At 57.6% G+C, this 14,811-nt stretch overlaps 1 protein-coding gene across 1 annotated transcript in view; it reads left to right on the forward strand.

Annotated features, from left to right (window-relative positions):
- The window catches only part of PLXNA2 (plexin A2), a 211,183-nt gene that overhangs the window by 12,127 nt on the left and 184,245 nt on the right, over positions 1-14,811 (forward strand). The window contains exon 2 of the mRNA XM_084865273.1: positions 12,589-13,856. Coding sequence (XP_084721399.1) covers positions 12,612-13,856 — 1,245 coding nt within the window. The 5' untranslated portion in view covers positions 12,589-12,611. The remainder of the gene's footprint in view (positions 1-12,588; positions 13,857-14,811) is intronic.

Below are 14,811 nucleotides of genomic sequence, written 5' to 3' on the forward strand. Positions count from 1 at the left end.
GAGTAGGAGCCAGATGGCCTTTTCCTCTTTCACCGGGGGTCCCCAAGAACTCTGATCAGAGCTCCTCACTCCCCCCCCCCCCCCCCAAGCCTCTGTGCTGAGCTGGGGCAGAGCCTTGCCTGACTGGAGCAGAGAGCGGTGGCTGGAGTGAGCGATTTCTCTCTCCTTGGAGGTGTCGGGTGGTGGCACCCACAGCTCCAGGCGGCGGAGAAGGAGGGTGACACGCTGAACTCCAGGAGCCTACGTCCAGGTCCTGGCTCCACACCTGGTACCTTTGCCAAAATACTCCACCTCTCAGACACCCGAGACATCCCGCCTGCGAAAAGTGATGCTGACGCTCTCTGTCCCTCCCTGGCTTGGGTGTGTGTGTGTGGGGGGGGACACATACATGACATTCTTGGGGACACATACATGACATTTGCAGCCAACAGTGAAACGCGGTCACGGCACAGATGCTGGTGTATGTTACAGGGGGCTCCCTGGGGGCCTCAGAACTAGCTATGGGGGTAGGGGGGGAGGGTTTGCAGGGGGCACTGCATGTGTCTGGGAGGAGAGCTGACTTGCTCACCCCTCGGCAGGGGTGGGGGCCGAGGTGGGGGGCAGGGCCCCGTGTCTGCGTGCACATCAGCACCCACCCCTCTGGGCGTGCAACGTGCTGGATCTTGATTCAATCATTCCAGGAGCATTGGAGTTGCTCTTTGACCTCAGCATTCTTTCTCCTCAGCCCTCCCTTCCTCCCTCCCTCCCGCGTCCCTCCTGGCTGTTTACCCCTTCCCAGACTCCTCTCTCACAGCCCATTCATCATGGAGGCCAGATTCCCACTCGGGGAGATCTTTTCATCTCTCTGCCCCAGGTGCCCGCTGCCCTGGCCACCCGCCTGTCTCCCCCCGCATTCCCTCCAGCACATTCTTCCCGTGTCAGGCTCCAGTAATTGCTCCCTTCACTTTCCCTCGGCTGCAGGGCCTGGGTCCCAGACATCAAAAGTCTCTGTGGCTCTGCACGCTCACCTGGGGCCCATGCCACTTCTGGTGCGGAGGGGCCCCTAGGCAAGTGTGCGTGCCTCTTGGCACGGCCCAGCTCCCAGGAGGACAGAGCGCTGCCCCTCTGTCTGGGATGCCAGCCGCCCAGCCACCTCCATGGGCGCTTTTATCCGGCCCCACGGCACCTGCCCCGCTGCGATGTGTGTGTGTGTGTGGCTGTGAGCTCCCCTGTCACTTCAGAGAGGCTGCTGAAGGCGGCTCAGGGTCTTTTCTGCAAGCGCTCAGAGTTTCAGACAGAGAGAGAAATAATAGACACCGAAGGCGGGGCGGTGCAGGGCGGGGACACAGTCTGCTTAAAAAAGCTCCCTCATAAAGAAGGAGTTAGCTTTTGATTTGAAGGCTCGGCTGTCGGTTCAGAAAAGCACTGGAGAGGAGGAGAGGCAGGGGAAGATAAGGGAGGGGACGCTCAGCCCACAGGCTGGCCGGACCCAGGGTGGGCAGAGCCCAGAGGATGCGGAGCTCCAGCATCTCCTCCTCCACGAGAAAGGCCTTCCTCTCTCCTCCTCTCCTTCCTCTCTCCAGCTGAGGATCCCTGGATGAATCACAAGAGCAGTATAAGTGGGGTGACCTGGACAGTGTGGGGCCATAGGGACTGGGGAGAATGGCTGCTAGGGACCAGCAGCACCCAGTTCCTTCTCAGCATCCCTGGGAGCCAGGAACTGGGCGACCACATTCCCCGGCACAGGAAGCACCCCTCGCCCGGCTGAGACGGAGTCCTCGGCAGCCTCGGTTGCCATCCTAGGGGATAGCCGCCATCGCCAAGGAGATGGTGCCCTTGAACAATGTTTCAATGCAAGTCCGCGGTGTTGATCCAGACCTGCAGGGTTTACCAAAAACACATTCACATCCGTCCTCTTGGTGATTTTTATCACAGCCCTGCGCGGTGTCCTTCTGTAGCTGAGGGAAACTGAGGCTCCCAAAGGTGAACTAACAGGTTCAAGGTCATCAAATGGAAGTGATAGAGCAAGACCGGAGCCCGGGTCTGTCTCCGAAGCCAGCGCGGGGAGCCAGGCCTTGTCACTGAGTCCTGTTCTGAGAACTTCCTGGGGCATCTCACCCACCCCTCTCTGCTCCTGACCATGTCCTGCTGTCGGTTGACCGATTTGTATCACATACTTCCATGTGACCTATGAGATTGTATGATCTGTGGCTTCAGGGCTCTCTGGCCAAGCCCTGCCTGCGCTGGGCATTTTTTCAAATGACTGGTGTCTTCCTGTTCTTCTCCATCCTTCTCCCCACCTCCCCCACCTAGCCAGGGACACTGCTCTCCACCCTGTGGCTTCAAGAGGAACAATTGGCAGAATCCTTCTCAAACGGTTCACTGCCTTCTTCCCTTCCACCAAAGAGCAGTTATGACAAATCGCTGAGCTGAGTGTGGGAGTTCCAGCTGGGTCTCGGGTCAGGCCAGCAGTGAGAAAAGGCACCGGATAGCCCCGTCTCCCTTCTCCTCTGCTCCCCTGGGTTCAGACTGAGGGAAAGGCCCTAGGCTAGCCCAGCGCGGGGTGCTGAGGAGCGTGAGGTATGGTTCCTGCCCTCTCTGAGCCTCCAGTTCAATGGGGAGATGGGACCTGGTCCCATAGCCTGCAAGAGCCAACACTGCGATGCCGTGTGTGCTAGAAACAGCCGTTTCTGATGGACTTCGGGGGAGAGCTTGGGTGATAGGGGGCCTAAGAGTCTTCAGGAGGCTTTGAGGGATGGATGGGGTTTGGACAGGCAAAGCTGAAAGTGGAGACAGGGGTGGGGACCTCGCAGGAGGGGGGACCTCGCAGGTGGAACTGTACCCAGTGCTCTGGGGACTGGACACATGAGCCAGTGTGTTGGGAGTGGAGTCTCTGGGAGAGCTGGGAAGAGAGGCAGGGAAAGACAGAAGAGCCAGCTTGGGAAGGTCATGAACTTGAGTGCCTAGGAGACTGGCTTTGAGTCTACCTGGCACTAGAAGGTGCTTCCACGGGGGGATATCACACTCTGGCCGCAGACAAGGAGTCCGAGGCACGAGAAACGAAGCACAGCGGGCAGGGTATCTACAGCTGCCCAGGGCTCTCTCCAGCGGCATGCCCAGCCCCTCGTCCCTGGGATAGTCTTCCGTGCGTTTTCAGGGAGGCCACACCAGACTTGCTGGTCAGGAGGCCCACTCTTTTGAACTCCGGGGACCCCCTGACTTGTGGAAGTGGACAGTACTAATGGCTGCTTTCCCTGACTGAGGCTGAAGCAGCAGGAGGGTCCCCAGATGGCCTCGGGGTCCGCCACGGAGCCCCTGGAAGCAGCGGGCTGGGAGGATCCGTAAGAGAAGCAGGAAGCCCTCTCCTCCAGGGACCCCCGGAGGCCATTGCATTTTCTTCAAGAGGAGGAAGACGGGGAGACTCTGGGGACAGGGAGTGAGTTGGGGGCCAGCCCACGGCCTGGGAGCCGGGAGGAATGCCTGGCGTTCTGTTTGAGTTGTTCCTACCCCCTTATTTTCCTCCCTCCGCCTCCCGCCGCTGCGGACCGGAGCCGTGTCATTATTCTCCGAAAACATTACAGTGGTTAATGGCAGCATAATACGCCATTATGTGGAGTCACTGTAATTTATTTAACGATTTCGTTGGGCACTTTCTACCCTGTGGCCTGCTCTGCTGCCATGTCTTCCCCCCAACTCCCCACTCCGCAGTGGACAGAGAGGAGGCAGGAAACGCATCTCCGGGCTCCTGGGAAAGGTCACGGGAGCGTCTCCGACAGGTGACAGCCAGCCGGCACCCCTCTCGCCTGGAGACAGCCCCGGGTTCCACTGGCTGGCACGTGACTCAACCCCCAAACCCCCACCCCCAGCCCTGCGCCACTACCGAAGTGGGGGCCTCCAGTGTTGACCTTTAAAAGAAGGTGCTTGCCAAGTCTTACTTAACATCCGAGTGAGTGTTTCCAGACCAGAGATAAGAGGGTTTGGTTGCGAAAGAAATGCTGACTCTCGAGGCAATGTGGACTCCTGGGGATAGCGAGGCTCCAGAAAGTTCTGTGTCCCCGCGGGATGGTCCCAGCGCGGTCCTCCACCTCCCCAAGATCCTGTTTTTCCATCTGTGAAACGGGAGAATCACACCCTTCTGGCGAGACTAATGCAACACGTCCCCTCGCTCAGGCAACGAACCTGGCTCAGGGCGCCATGCAGCAGGCCGTCAGGAATGACATTGATTATTTTTCATGGGAGCTGCTATGATGTTGCTGCCCATGCCATCAGGGTCCCAGGTCTTTTTCCGTGAATGTGGACTTGCCATGAGCCACATACCCCCACTTTTATTTTTTATTTTTATTTAAATATATTTTATTGATTTTTTACAGAGAGGAAAGGAGAGGGTTAGAGAGCTAGAAACATCAATGAGAGAGAAACATCGACCAGCTGCCTCCTGCACATCCCCTATCGGAGATGTGCCCGCAACCAAGGTACATGCCCTTGACCGGAATCGAACCTGGGACCCTTCAGTCCGCAGACCAACGCTCTATCCACTGAGCCAAACCGGTTTCAGCCATACCCCCACTTTTATTCTTCGGCCTGCGTTTGGAAGGAGCCTGAGCATTCTTTCCCCCGCTCTCTAATCCCATAATGCCTACCAGACGGCCCTCCTACCAGGAGGGCTTAAGCAGGGTCTGGTGTGGAGTCGGGGGAGCAGCGGGGTGACCTTTCTGAGCTCGCCATGCCCAGAGCAGGATTGCTCCGAGGGCCCACTGCTCCTAGCCTCAGCGCCCTGCTCACCTGCAGAACTTCTCCCCCTTCCTTCCCGGGGATGAGGTGGTGGCCATGGGCAGGCCCTCCTTGCTGGCCATCCTGGCCCCAGGGGCGTTGAAAGGAGCAGAGCCATGGTAGGGGGAGGGGCAGGATGGGGGGAAGGCAGCTGCTTGAAATTGATTGCTCCTGTAGTTTAGTTTATACCCTGGGCGCTCTCAGCGCTGCCCGGGGGGCGACCTTTAGATAATAAAGGGAATTCTGGGAGATTTCTGACAGGCCCATGACATATGGGGCAGGTCTGCGGGGTCAGGCGTGCATCTCCCTGCGCCCGGGGCCCCGGGGTAATGACTTTGCAAAGCCAGTCCGGCCCGTGTCCCCTCCCCTGCGCCATCCCTCGAGTGAGTGTCTTTGGAGCCCTTCATCATTCAGGGGGACAACTGCAAACTTTGACAGGCCGAGAGAGCAGAGGACAAACACCGCGTGTTTTGCTAAGGCCCTGCGAGAGCCCATGCGGTTTCCAGGGCTCCACGGAGCCCGCAGGGAGACCTGGGTGTGTGTGTGGGGGGGATACATAACAGAAAACCCTCCCCAGCATGAAAAAGCCCTGGGGGGGACAGGCACAGGCAGAGCTGGGGTGGGTGGGGTAGGAGGGCCATAGGTCCCTGGAAGTCACACAGTATCCCATGAGATTCTTGGGGTCTGGGAAGGGACACACTGACTGGTCCGGGCAGGAACTGAAGAGCAGGGCAGGGGAGGCCAAAGGGCGAGAACCCTCTGCAGGGAGAGCCCAGCTCTGACTCAAGGGGATAAAGCGGGAGAGGCAAAGCAAGCGGGCTCTCTGGGGAAAGAGGCAGCCGGATGTGCCATCCTGGTCCTCACGAAGATAGCAAGACCCCTGGGCATGAGCACATGGATTCAGACCCTGCCCGAACACCCACCTTTTCTCGAAAAGAACAATCTGGGAGCCAGGATGGCGGGCACTTACCCCTCCCTGCTCTCCGTCTGCTGGGGCCGCTTAACACCGTACCACAGGAGCGGGCTTCCATCGCAGGCGGTATCGTCTCCCGTTTTTGCAGGCAAGGAGTTCAGGTCTCAGCAGGGTGGCTCCTCCTGAGGTCTGGGAAGGAAGGATGGCCCGGCCTCTGGCCTTGGTTTGTAGGTGCCCCCTTCCCCGCGTGTCTCCTCACGTCCCTTCCCTCCGGGGCGGTCTGTCTCCGGCTCTGTCCACATTCCCTTTTTTATGAGGACAGCAGCCTTTGGCCTTACGGCCCACCCCCTGACCTCACTTTAACTCCATTTCCTCTTTAAAAACCATTTCCAAATGCAGTCCCGTTCTGAGGCACTGACTTCCCCATATGCATAAGGGGGCGGGGGAGAGAGACACACAGTTCAACCCGTCACACCCGCCATCTGCCTTTCTTGCCAGCGCCCAGCCCCTGCCCATCACCCCACGTCTGCCCATCCTGCCAGCTAAGAGGTCAAGTCCAATGCGGCCATGGGCTCCCATGGGTCCAGGGCCTGTTGCCTGAGCAGAGAACCACACGCAGTCACTGCCCCACTGCTGAGCCGGACTGTCAGGCCCACCTTCTCCCTCTGACTCCTCAGTTACTGGGGATCAGATCTGGCTTATCCACCCATAAAGAGGATCGCGTATAAAGACAATCAGGGGATTTCTCTCCGTGTGGTGAGAGGAGGCAGCTGGATAATCACAGTCGCCAGAAGTTGTGTTGACACACACTGGGGTGCCACAGTGTCATCGGGGTCCCCCACTCTGGGAAGGATGCCAGGAGGGCATGGAGGCCGAGGCCCGTTCTCCCCACCCCATCTCCCTCGCCTTCCTTCTCGCTGCTCACTCCTGGGCGAGGTAGAGCCACTTAGCTTCACATAACAGCACAGAGTATGGGGTGGGGGGGAGGCAGGGGGAATGACATTCGATTAATGAAGCAAACGCAGCTGGTATAGCAGTGAAATCTAAATTGTTCCTTTGGTCCCATTATTTTTCTGTAAAAAATTCTCCCTCTCCCCACCCCCCACCCCCCTTTTCCTTTAAATCGTGTGCATAAAATACGCTAATAACCATCTTGGTGTCTGTGCCTGAGTGACAGCTGAAATAAGAAAAAGACTAATCGTACCTCCTGCAGCCCTGTCACATGGAGATTAAATGAGTCTCTCTCTCCCCCTCCCCACTCCCACCCCTCTCCCCCTACTCTCTCTCCTCTCTCTCGTGGTCTCTCCTCGGTGAGAATCATGGCCATTTGAATAATAATATTATAGGCGCCATCAGGGTGACAGTGGGGGGGAAAAATCAGCTCAAACCCATGATTATTCCTTCAGTCTAATAATTATTTAAATACCAGATAACGCCGCTCACTTTAATTGAGGCCTTTCGGCTGCCGGCATTCCCCGGGGCCTCTGCCTGCGCCCTCTCGCTCACCTTGTGCCACCAACGTGCCTGGACTACCTCCAAGGTCGGTGTCACACAGCGACGCCTGGGATGTTTGCATGTACGACCACGCCGACGACATTATGTCGGGCCCTTTGGGGTCATGCCGCCCACAGGGGACAAGCTGGGGGGGGGGGCCCTCTGATCTCACATGGAGACATGCTATCCTCTTAGACCTCTTAAAGCAGCAGAAGAAGACTTCTGAAGTCCCTAGACAGCTGTCAGGGCCCGTCAGAAAATTCCATCATCTCCTTGGCACTTTGCCCCCCCGGGACCCTCTCCAGAGAGGCTGTCCCCTGAAGATCTGCCTTGAGTCCCTTCTGCTGCAGCTCTGCCTCCGGGGAGAAGAGGCTTCCTGTGCTTAGGGTCCATCCGGCCTGCCTGCCTGGCTGTCTCTAACCCGGAGGGGTGTGGCCCCGGCCCCTGCAGCCCCCAGGTCACAGCGTACGTTCCCTTCCTGTGGCCGATGACGCCCTGGGCCTAGAGTACGTCCCAGGAAGTCCTTCTCCCAGCACAGAGGGGGAAGTGCCCTCTGAGAGCTCCCATCCCTGGCCATCATCATTCATGGCACCTTCCTTCCCCAAAACAGGGCAGCCTCCAGGCAGAACGTAACTGACTCTCAGGACCCTTTCGCCCCACGGCGGAGGCAGCGCTAGACTCTTTGCAGAGTTCTGATGGCAGCCTGCCCCTGACGGACTCAGGACAGTAATTTCCTTTTCCTTTCCGAAGGTTTTCGTTTCTTCATCTAAAAATAAGTCATGGATTGGGAGTGATTATAATGCCCTTCAGCCCTGGCCCCGAGTGGCTGCTTAAAAGGTGCTGCTGATTGGAAAGGACATGGGGGAGGGGATGGACAGTCTTCCTCTTTACCCTCTGGCTCCTGGGGATGCTGGCGGTGTGAGCCACTGGGTAGGGCAGTGATGATAATAGGCATTTGTGATTGCCCTTAGGAAATGGATCCTAGCCAGGACAGTGGGGGTAATAAAAGGGGGAGGGGACGGCCATGACGGAATGGAGGTGGTGGGGCTACAGAGGGGTCCAAGCCCGGCTCTAACGCCTCTTCCTGGTGGCGGTGCCTTTGGCAATAAGAACGGGACAAGTGAAAGCACGTGTGCCCGGATCGCCTGAGAAAGGCCCCGGAGCGGGCCGGCGGGCGGAGAGAGCCCTGCGCTGAGCTGAACTGGAAATGCCTGCTGGCCACGTCCTCTCTGCTTAGCCGCCGATGCCCTCAGCAGCTGGTGGGGGCGGTATTCGATGCCTCCTCTGGCTGTCACCCACACCTGCCTCCCGAGTCCTGATCGCGGAGATGGTGTCCTCGGGCCCCCCCAAATAAAATATTCAGTGACACTGCTTCCCACAGAGGCAGCCGTGGCCTCTGCTTGGCACGGGGAGGGCTCAGAGTAAGATGTCCCCGGAGGCCCCGCTGGGAAGGCAAGCGTCCCAGCACCGCGTGTCCTGGTGTGAGACTTGGGGTGAGGGAGAGGCAGGCTCTGGCTCTTGAGAATGCATGTGACAAAGTGGCTTCACAAGCTAGACAGAGAGAAGAGAAAGCGATGGGGGAAAGGAGGCACCGCTGAGCGGAAACTCCTGAGGCTGACATTAGCAGAAGCCCGGAGTTAGGAGAAGACAATAGGTGAACCAAGGTCATGGGCAGGTGCTCCCTGGCTTGTACCCAATCGAGACAGAGTGTAGAACGATGGAGGTGAAGAGCTAGACATATTGACAAATAAATTACTGCTAATAAAGACTAATGAATGGTGACCACTTACGATTTACCAGGCATTGTTCCAAGAGCTTTATCTGTATGAACTGACTTCACCACAGTAACCCCACGAGGCAGATGCTAGTGCTGATCCCCTTTTATGCAGAGAGTGAGGTGGCATCTCAGAATGGCGAAGGACCTGGACCGAGCTTGCACGGCTATCCAAAATCTCAGCTCAGCGTTCACGCATTTAACCCTTACACAGCCCGGCTTCTCGTCAGAGGTACCACGGAGGGGGCCTGTCCCCCTTTCTCTGAATGCGGAGAGGAGACTTGGTCCTTGCCAGCTGGGCCCTGCTTGGGAACAGCGACCTGGCTCCCTCCGCCTTGGCATGGAAAGACAGAGGTGCTCAAATTGCCGTGGGAGTCGGTTGTCCGTGTGAAAGCCACACTCTTGAGGTAGGGCGGGCGCCTTCCCTGTCCCCTCTTCCCCCCAGGAGACTGTGCTGCCTCTGACTCCACTCTGCCAGCGCCTGCTGTTCCCACACCATGGTGAACCTTGAGCCCCCTGGGGTGATTTCGCTTGGCTGGTCACCTAGAGTGGTCTGTCTCAAAGTGGATGCTGAAGGAGGCGTTGGGAGTGGGGGGGGCGCTGGGGGACGGGGGGACAGCCCAGCTGCGGGGGTCTGTTGAGAGTTCCTGACCTAACCAGCTTTATCGGGTCGGAGGGAAGGACCTCCTCAGCTCTCTCAGTCACAGACTAGAAGCTGAAGGAAGCAAGCCTCAAGGTATGATTTCATCTGAAAGAAGGGATCTTACAGATTGGCTCACGCAAGCCCCCTTTGTTTTAAAATCAAGAAATGGGCTCAGGGAGATGCGAGGCCATTCTAAAGCCACATGACACATGGCCAACAGAGGCAGGATTTGAATCAAAAGCTCCTGAGACCCCCATTCTTCCTCTTCCCCCATGACTGCATGCCTTCCAGCCACCAGACCAGTTTTCCCATTTCAGCTCTCAGGATCCTGCACCTCTGCCAGCGCCCCTGCAGGCGGCCGAGAGACTGCGTTGGGACTTGTGCAGTAGTAGGATAGAGAAACTCAGCTCAGGTCTGTCCTCCTTCCTGTGACACATGCTTCCCAGACTGAACCCCTTCCCTGGGTCAGGGAAAGCTGGGGATCAAAGGTCAGCCCACCGTGTTCATTCCCGTGGAGAGAAAGAATAGGAGCGAAAGAAGGAAGCCAGGAGCTCTGGCAGGATTCCTGAAGTGCGGTCTCCTGGGGAGGCTTCGGTGAAAACAGTAACAACCAGCAGAGGCTGAGCATCACGGAGTGCCAGCCAGCAGGCTGAGAGGGTCCCCTGCATTATCCCATTTGCTCTCATGACAACCAGAGAGGCCGGTACTGCAATGACCCCCACGCCCCCAGAAAGGGAGGTGAGACGTGGCTTGCTCACTTTCCCAAATGTGTTCCCAAACTCTGCCTGCCAACAAAGCCACTCACGATTCAAACCATGTCTTGGGATATTGGGAAGGGAGGTGAGATGGCTGACATCATCTCTGCTACCAGGACCTTCTTCCTGTAGCCACGGGCTGAATATAATATGCATGTATGTCAGGCTAAATAATGTGCACATGTGTCAGGTAAACACAATGTGCATGTATGTCGAGCTAAATAATGTGCATGCATGTCAGGCTAAATATAATGTGCATGTATGTCAGGCTAAATAATGTATGTCAGGCTAAACATAATGTGCATATATGTCGTGGAGGAAGCAGGACTGTGCTGTCCACAGACTCAGGGCTGGGGTGTCTGAGAGAGCACTTTCTAAAAGGCAAAACCCCAGCACCATGTGGTGACAATTATTTTTTTCCTCGGGGCTCCCGGTGGGACACACTGCCCTCCCCCAGCTGGGACAGGGGCCTGCCCAGCACAGCCTCTGGCCTCCTGTAGTGCCCCGTCCAATGGGGGATGTGAGGATTCTGTTATTTCCCTTTGCAGCTCCTCTTGAAGAATTCACGTTCTCAGGACATTACTAAAAATAGCCCCCGGTTTTCAAACCGAAAGCAGCAGCGCTGTCTGTCGGAGGTCTTCCCGGTGGGTGCGGGCGTGGGGCCGGAAGGGCCAAGCTGGAGTCCCCGAGGTCAGCCCGGGCCTCACGCCGCCTCGGCCTTCCTCCCTCCAGGGGAGCGCGGGCCTCATGAGTCACCCTGAGAGCCCGTTGGAGGAGCGTGGTCAGGTGGCCCCTCTGGCACCGCGGTGGCTGTCAGGCCCCGGGCCCAGGGTGCAAAGGGCAGAAGGAGAGTTTCTAAAGATACAGAGCACATTCCTGAGGTGGCGCCTGTGCTGAGTCTGAGCCAGCCCAGCCAGCCCCGAGGCTGGGAGGAGGCAGGACCCTGTTAAGCTGCCTGGGAGCCAGGTCCCCATCCTTGGCCGGCATGGGTGTGTGTGTGTGTGTGTGTGTGTGTGTGTGTGTGAGTGTTCCCTTCTGTTGCCTGGCTGCCTGGAGTCAGCTGCCCTTGTCTGAGAAGGGTGCTGGGCCATTTGACCAGCGGGAGGAAAGAGGTCCCTGCTGGACGGCGCGGCTCTCGGCCTCCTTCTGCTGCTGTCCCTCTCCATGCTGGTCATGAGCTCCTCTGCTCCCCTGGCCCAGACATCCCCCAAAACCCCGGGAGCCCCACTGTGCCCCTCCGGGGCAACTTCCCTGGAAAAGCCTGAGGGTCTGGAGGGAGGGGAGGGAGCACAGGAGTCAGGGCAAGGGACAGTCTCTGAGGGTTAGGCCCGGGGGTGACTTCATGGATCCTTAAATAGTCACGAGGCCTCCGCAGTAGCTACAATGAGACTGACCCTCAACTTGCTCCCGCTTGCCCCTCTCACATGTCCCAAACCCAGCCAGGCCCTGAAGCTGGGCTCGGAGGGCCAGTCCCCGTAGCGAGGAGGCCCGCCTGCAGGGAAGCAGAAGGTGAAACAATGTCCCCAGGGCCTGGCACCCCCTCACGGAGTGATAGTGCCCGGCACCCCCTGTCTCAAAGAAGAATGGGTGGGGGTGTCTCCCCGTCTCCCCAGGGCTGTTCAGGCTCCCAAAGGGCACTCCCGTGTCTAACAGGTTGTAACAGGTTTCTGGAGAGGCCAAGGCTGACGGGCAGTGGGACGTGCTGTCATTCAGAGCCCTTCCCTGAGGAGGGCAGAGCTTGAGGAAGTAAGGAGGAGCAGCTGCGTGAGGGGCTGGAGGAATTTTATTTGGGATGTCCCACTCTGGAAGTAGTTGGCCAGGAAAGCCCAGGAGAGGGCCTGCCTCTCAAGCACTTAAAACCGGGAGATTTCCACCTGACAGCAAGAAGACAGACGTGATTGCTGGGAGGGAAGACTGGCTTTAGTCCCCACCCGGGATCCACTAGCCCAGTGAACTCGAACTGTCTTTTAACCTCTCGGAGAGATAAAAAACGCTGTCTTGAGAGGACAGAAATAGAGACGTTTTGTAAAGTAAAAGAAAGGAATTTACAGCGTAAAGGGCTGGAGACCAAAAATAGATAATAGGATTCCCTGAGCCACCCCAGGAGGGAGAACGTCTGTTAAAAATAGAAACGCTGAAATACGCAAGGAAGAGACTCAGCGCTCGCTGGGGCCGGGACTCCGGGTCAGGCAATCCGATTCCCTCCTCTCGGGACCCATTTCCCATCTGACCTCTTTCCCTGCCTTGTGTTTCCTTCCAGAACCATGTGAGGGCCAGCCCGGGATGGCGGCGGCGTGGCTGAGCGCTCAGAGGATCTGCCTCCGGGTCCTTGCCCCACTCAGCATGGAACAGAGGAGGCCCTGGCCACGGGCGGACGTCGACAGCCGGTCCGTGGTCTTGCTCTCGGTGGTCTGGGTGCTGCTGGCCCGCCCGGCAGCCGGCATGCCTCAGTTCAACACCTTCCACTCCGAGAACCGAGACTGGACCTTCAACCACCTGACCGTCCACCGGGGGACGGGGGCGGTGTACGTCGGCGCCATCAACCGGGTCTACAAGCTGACGGGCAACCTGACCATCCAGGTGGCCCACATGACGGGGCCGCGGGAGGACAACAAGTCCTGCTACCCGCCCCTCACCGTGCAGCCCTGCAGCGAGGCGCTCACCCTCACCAACAACGTCAACAAGCTGCTCATCATCGACTACCCCGAGAACCGGCTGCTGGCTTGCGGGAGCCTCTACCAGGGCGTCTGCAAGCTACTGCGGCTGGACGACCTCTTCATCCTGGCTGAGCCGTTCCACAAGAAGGAGCACTACCTGTCCAGCGTCAACAAGACGGGGACCATGTACGGGGTGATCGTGCGCTCCGACGGGCAGGACGGCAAGCTGTTCATCGGCACGGCCGTGGACGGCAAGCAGGACTACTTCCCCACCCTGTCCAGCAGGAAGCTGCCCCGCGACCCCGAGTCCTCCGCCATGCTCGACTACGAGCTGCACAGCGACTTCGTGTCCTCCCTCATCAAGATCCCCTCCGACACCCTTGCCCTGGTCGCCCACTTCGACATCTTCTACATCTACGGCTTCGCCAGCGGGGGCTTCGTCTACTTCCTCACGGTGCAGCCCGAGACCCCCGAGGGGGTGGCCATCAACTCGGCGGGGGACCTGTTCTACACCTCGCGCATCGTGAGGCTCTGCAAGAACGACCCCAAGTTCCACTCCTACGTGTCCCTGCCTTTCGGCTGCACGCGGGCCGGGGTGGAGTACCGCCTCCTGCAGGCGGCTTACCTCGCCAAGCCCGGGGACTCCCTGGCCCAGGCCTTCAACATCAGCGGCCAGGACGATGTGCTCTTCGCCATCTTCTCCAAAGGGCAGAAGCAGTACCACCACCCGCCCGACGACTCCGCCCTCTGTGCCTTCCCCATCCCCGCCGTCAACCTGCAGATCAAGGAGCGCCTGCAGTCCTGCTACCAGGGTGAGGGCCACCTGGAGCTCAACTGGCTGCTGGGGAAGGAGGTGCAGTGCACCAAGGCGGTAAGGAGGCGCGCACCGGCCCTGCCCCTGAGGTGGGGTTCCGGCTCCCACTGCCCGACCTGGGCTCTGTGCACACCCAGGCTCACGTTATCCGGTGGTGACCAAGCACACAGAATCTGACCTACACCAGACACACGTGTGTTGGTCCGTTGAGTGATTCCAAATATGGTTGACCCTTGAACAGTGGGGTTGGGGCACTGACCCACTGTGTGGACAGAAATCCACTGACAACATTTGACTCTCCCAAAACGTAATTAGTAGCCTAGTGTTGACTGGAAGCCTTGCCCATAATATAAACAGTAGATCGATACTTCTATTTTGTATTACTAGATACTGTATTCTTTTTTTTTTTTTTTTTTTTTTTTTTTTTTTTTTTTTTTTTACAGAGAGGAAGAGAGAGGGATAAAAAGTTAGAAACATCGATCAGCTGCCTCCTGCACACCCCCTACTGGGGATGTGCCTGCAACCAAGGTACATGCCCTTGACTGGAATCGAACCCGGGACCCTTCAGTCTGCAGGCCGATGCTCTATCCACTGAGCCAAACCGATTTCGGCGATACTGTATTCTTAAAATAAAGTCAGCTGGAGAAAAGAAATACTAGGAAAATCTAACGAAGAGAAAATACATTTATAGTATTTATTGGGAAAAAAAAATGCATGTGCTCAAGGGTCAACTAATATATATGTCAAGAGCCAGGCACTGCTGGCTTCAGTGGTAACCCGCACAGCAAAGCCCCCTACCCTCATGGAACTTTCATTAGTGAGGCAACACAGATAAATACATAACATATGTAGCCTGTCAAATGGTGGTGATTGCTGTAGAGAAAACTGGAGCAGAGAAAGGGAAGAGGCGGTCCCAGAAAGAGTTGGTTCATTGACAAATGGGGCCTTTGCGCAAAGACTGAGGAGGGTAAGGAAGAGAGCCATGTGGGGATCTGGGGCAAACATTCCCGAG

This window comes from Pipistrellus hanaki (assembly GCF_964339955.1).
Source record: "Pipistrellus hanaki genome assembly, chromosome: 18".
Classification (NCBI taxonomy): domain Eukaryota; kingdom Metazoa; phylum Chordata; class Mammalia; order Chiroptera; family Vespertilionidae; genus Pipistrellus; species Pipistrellus hanaki.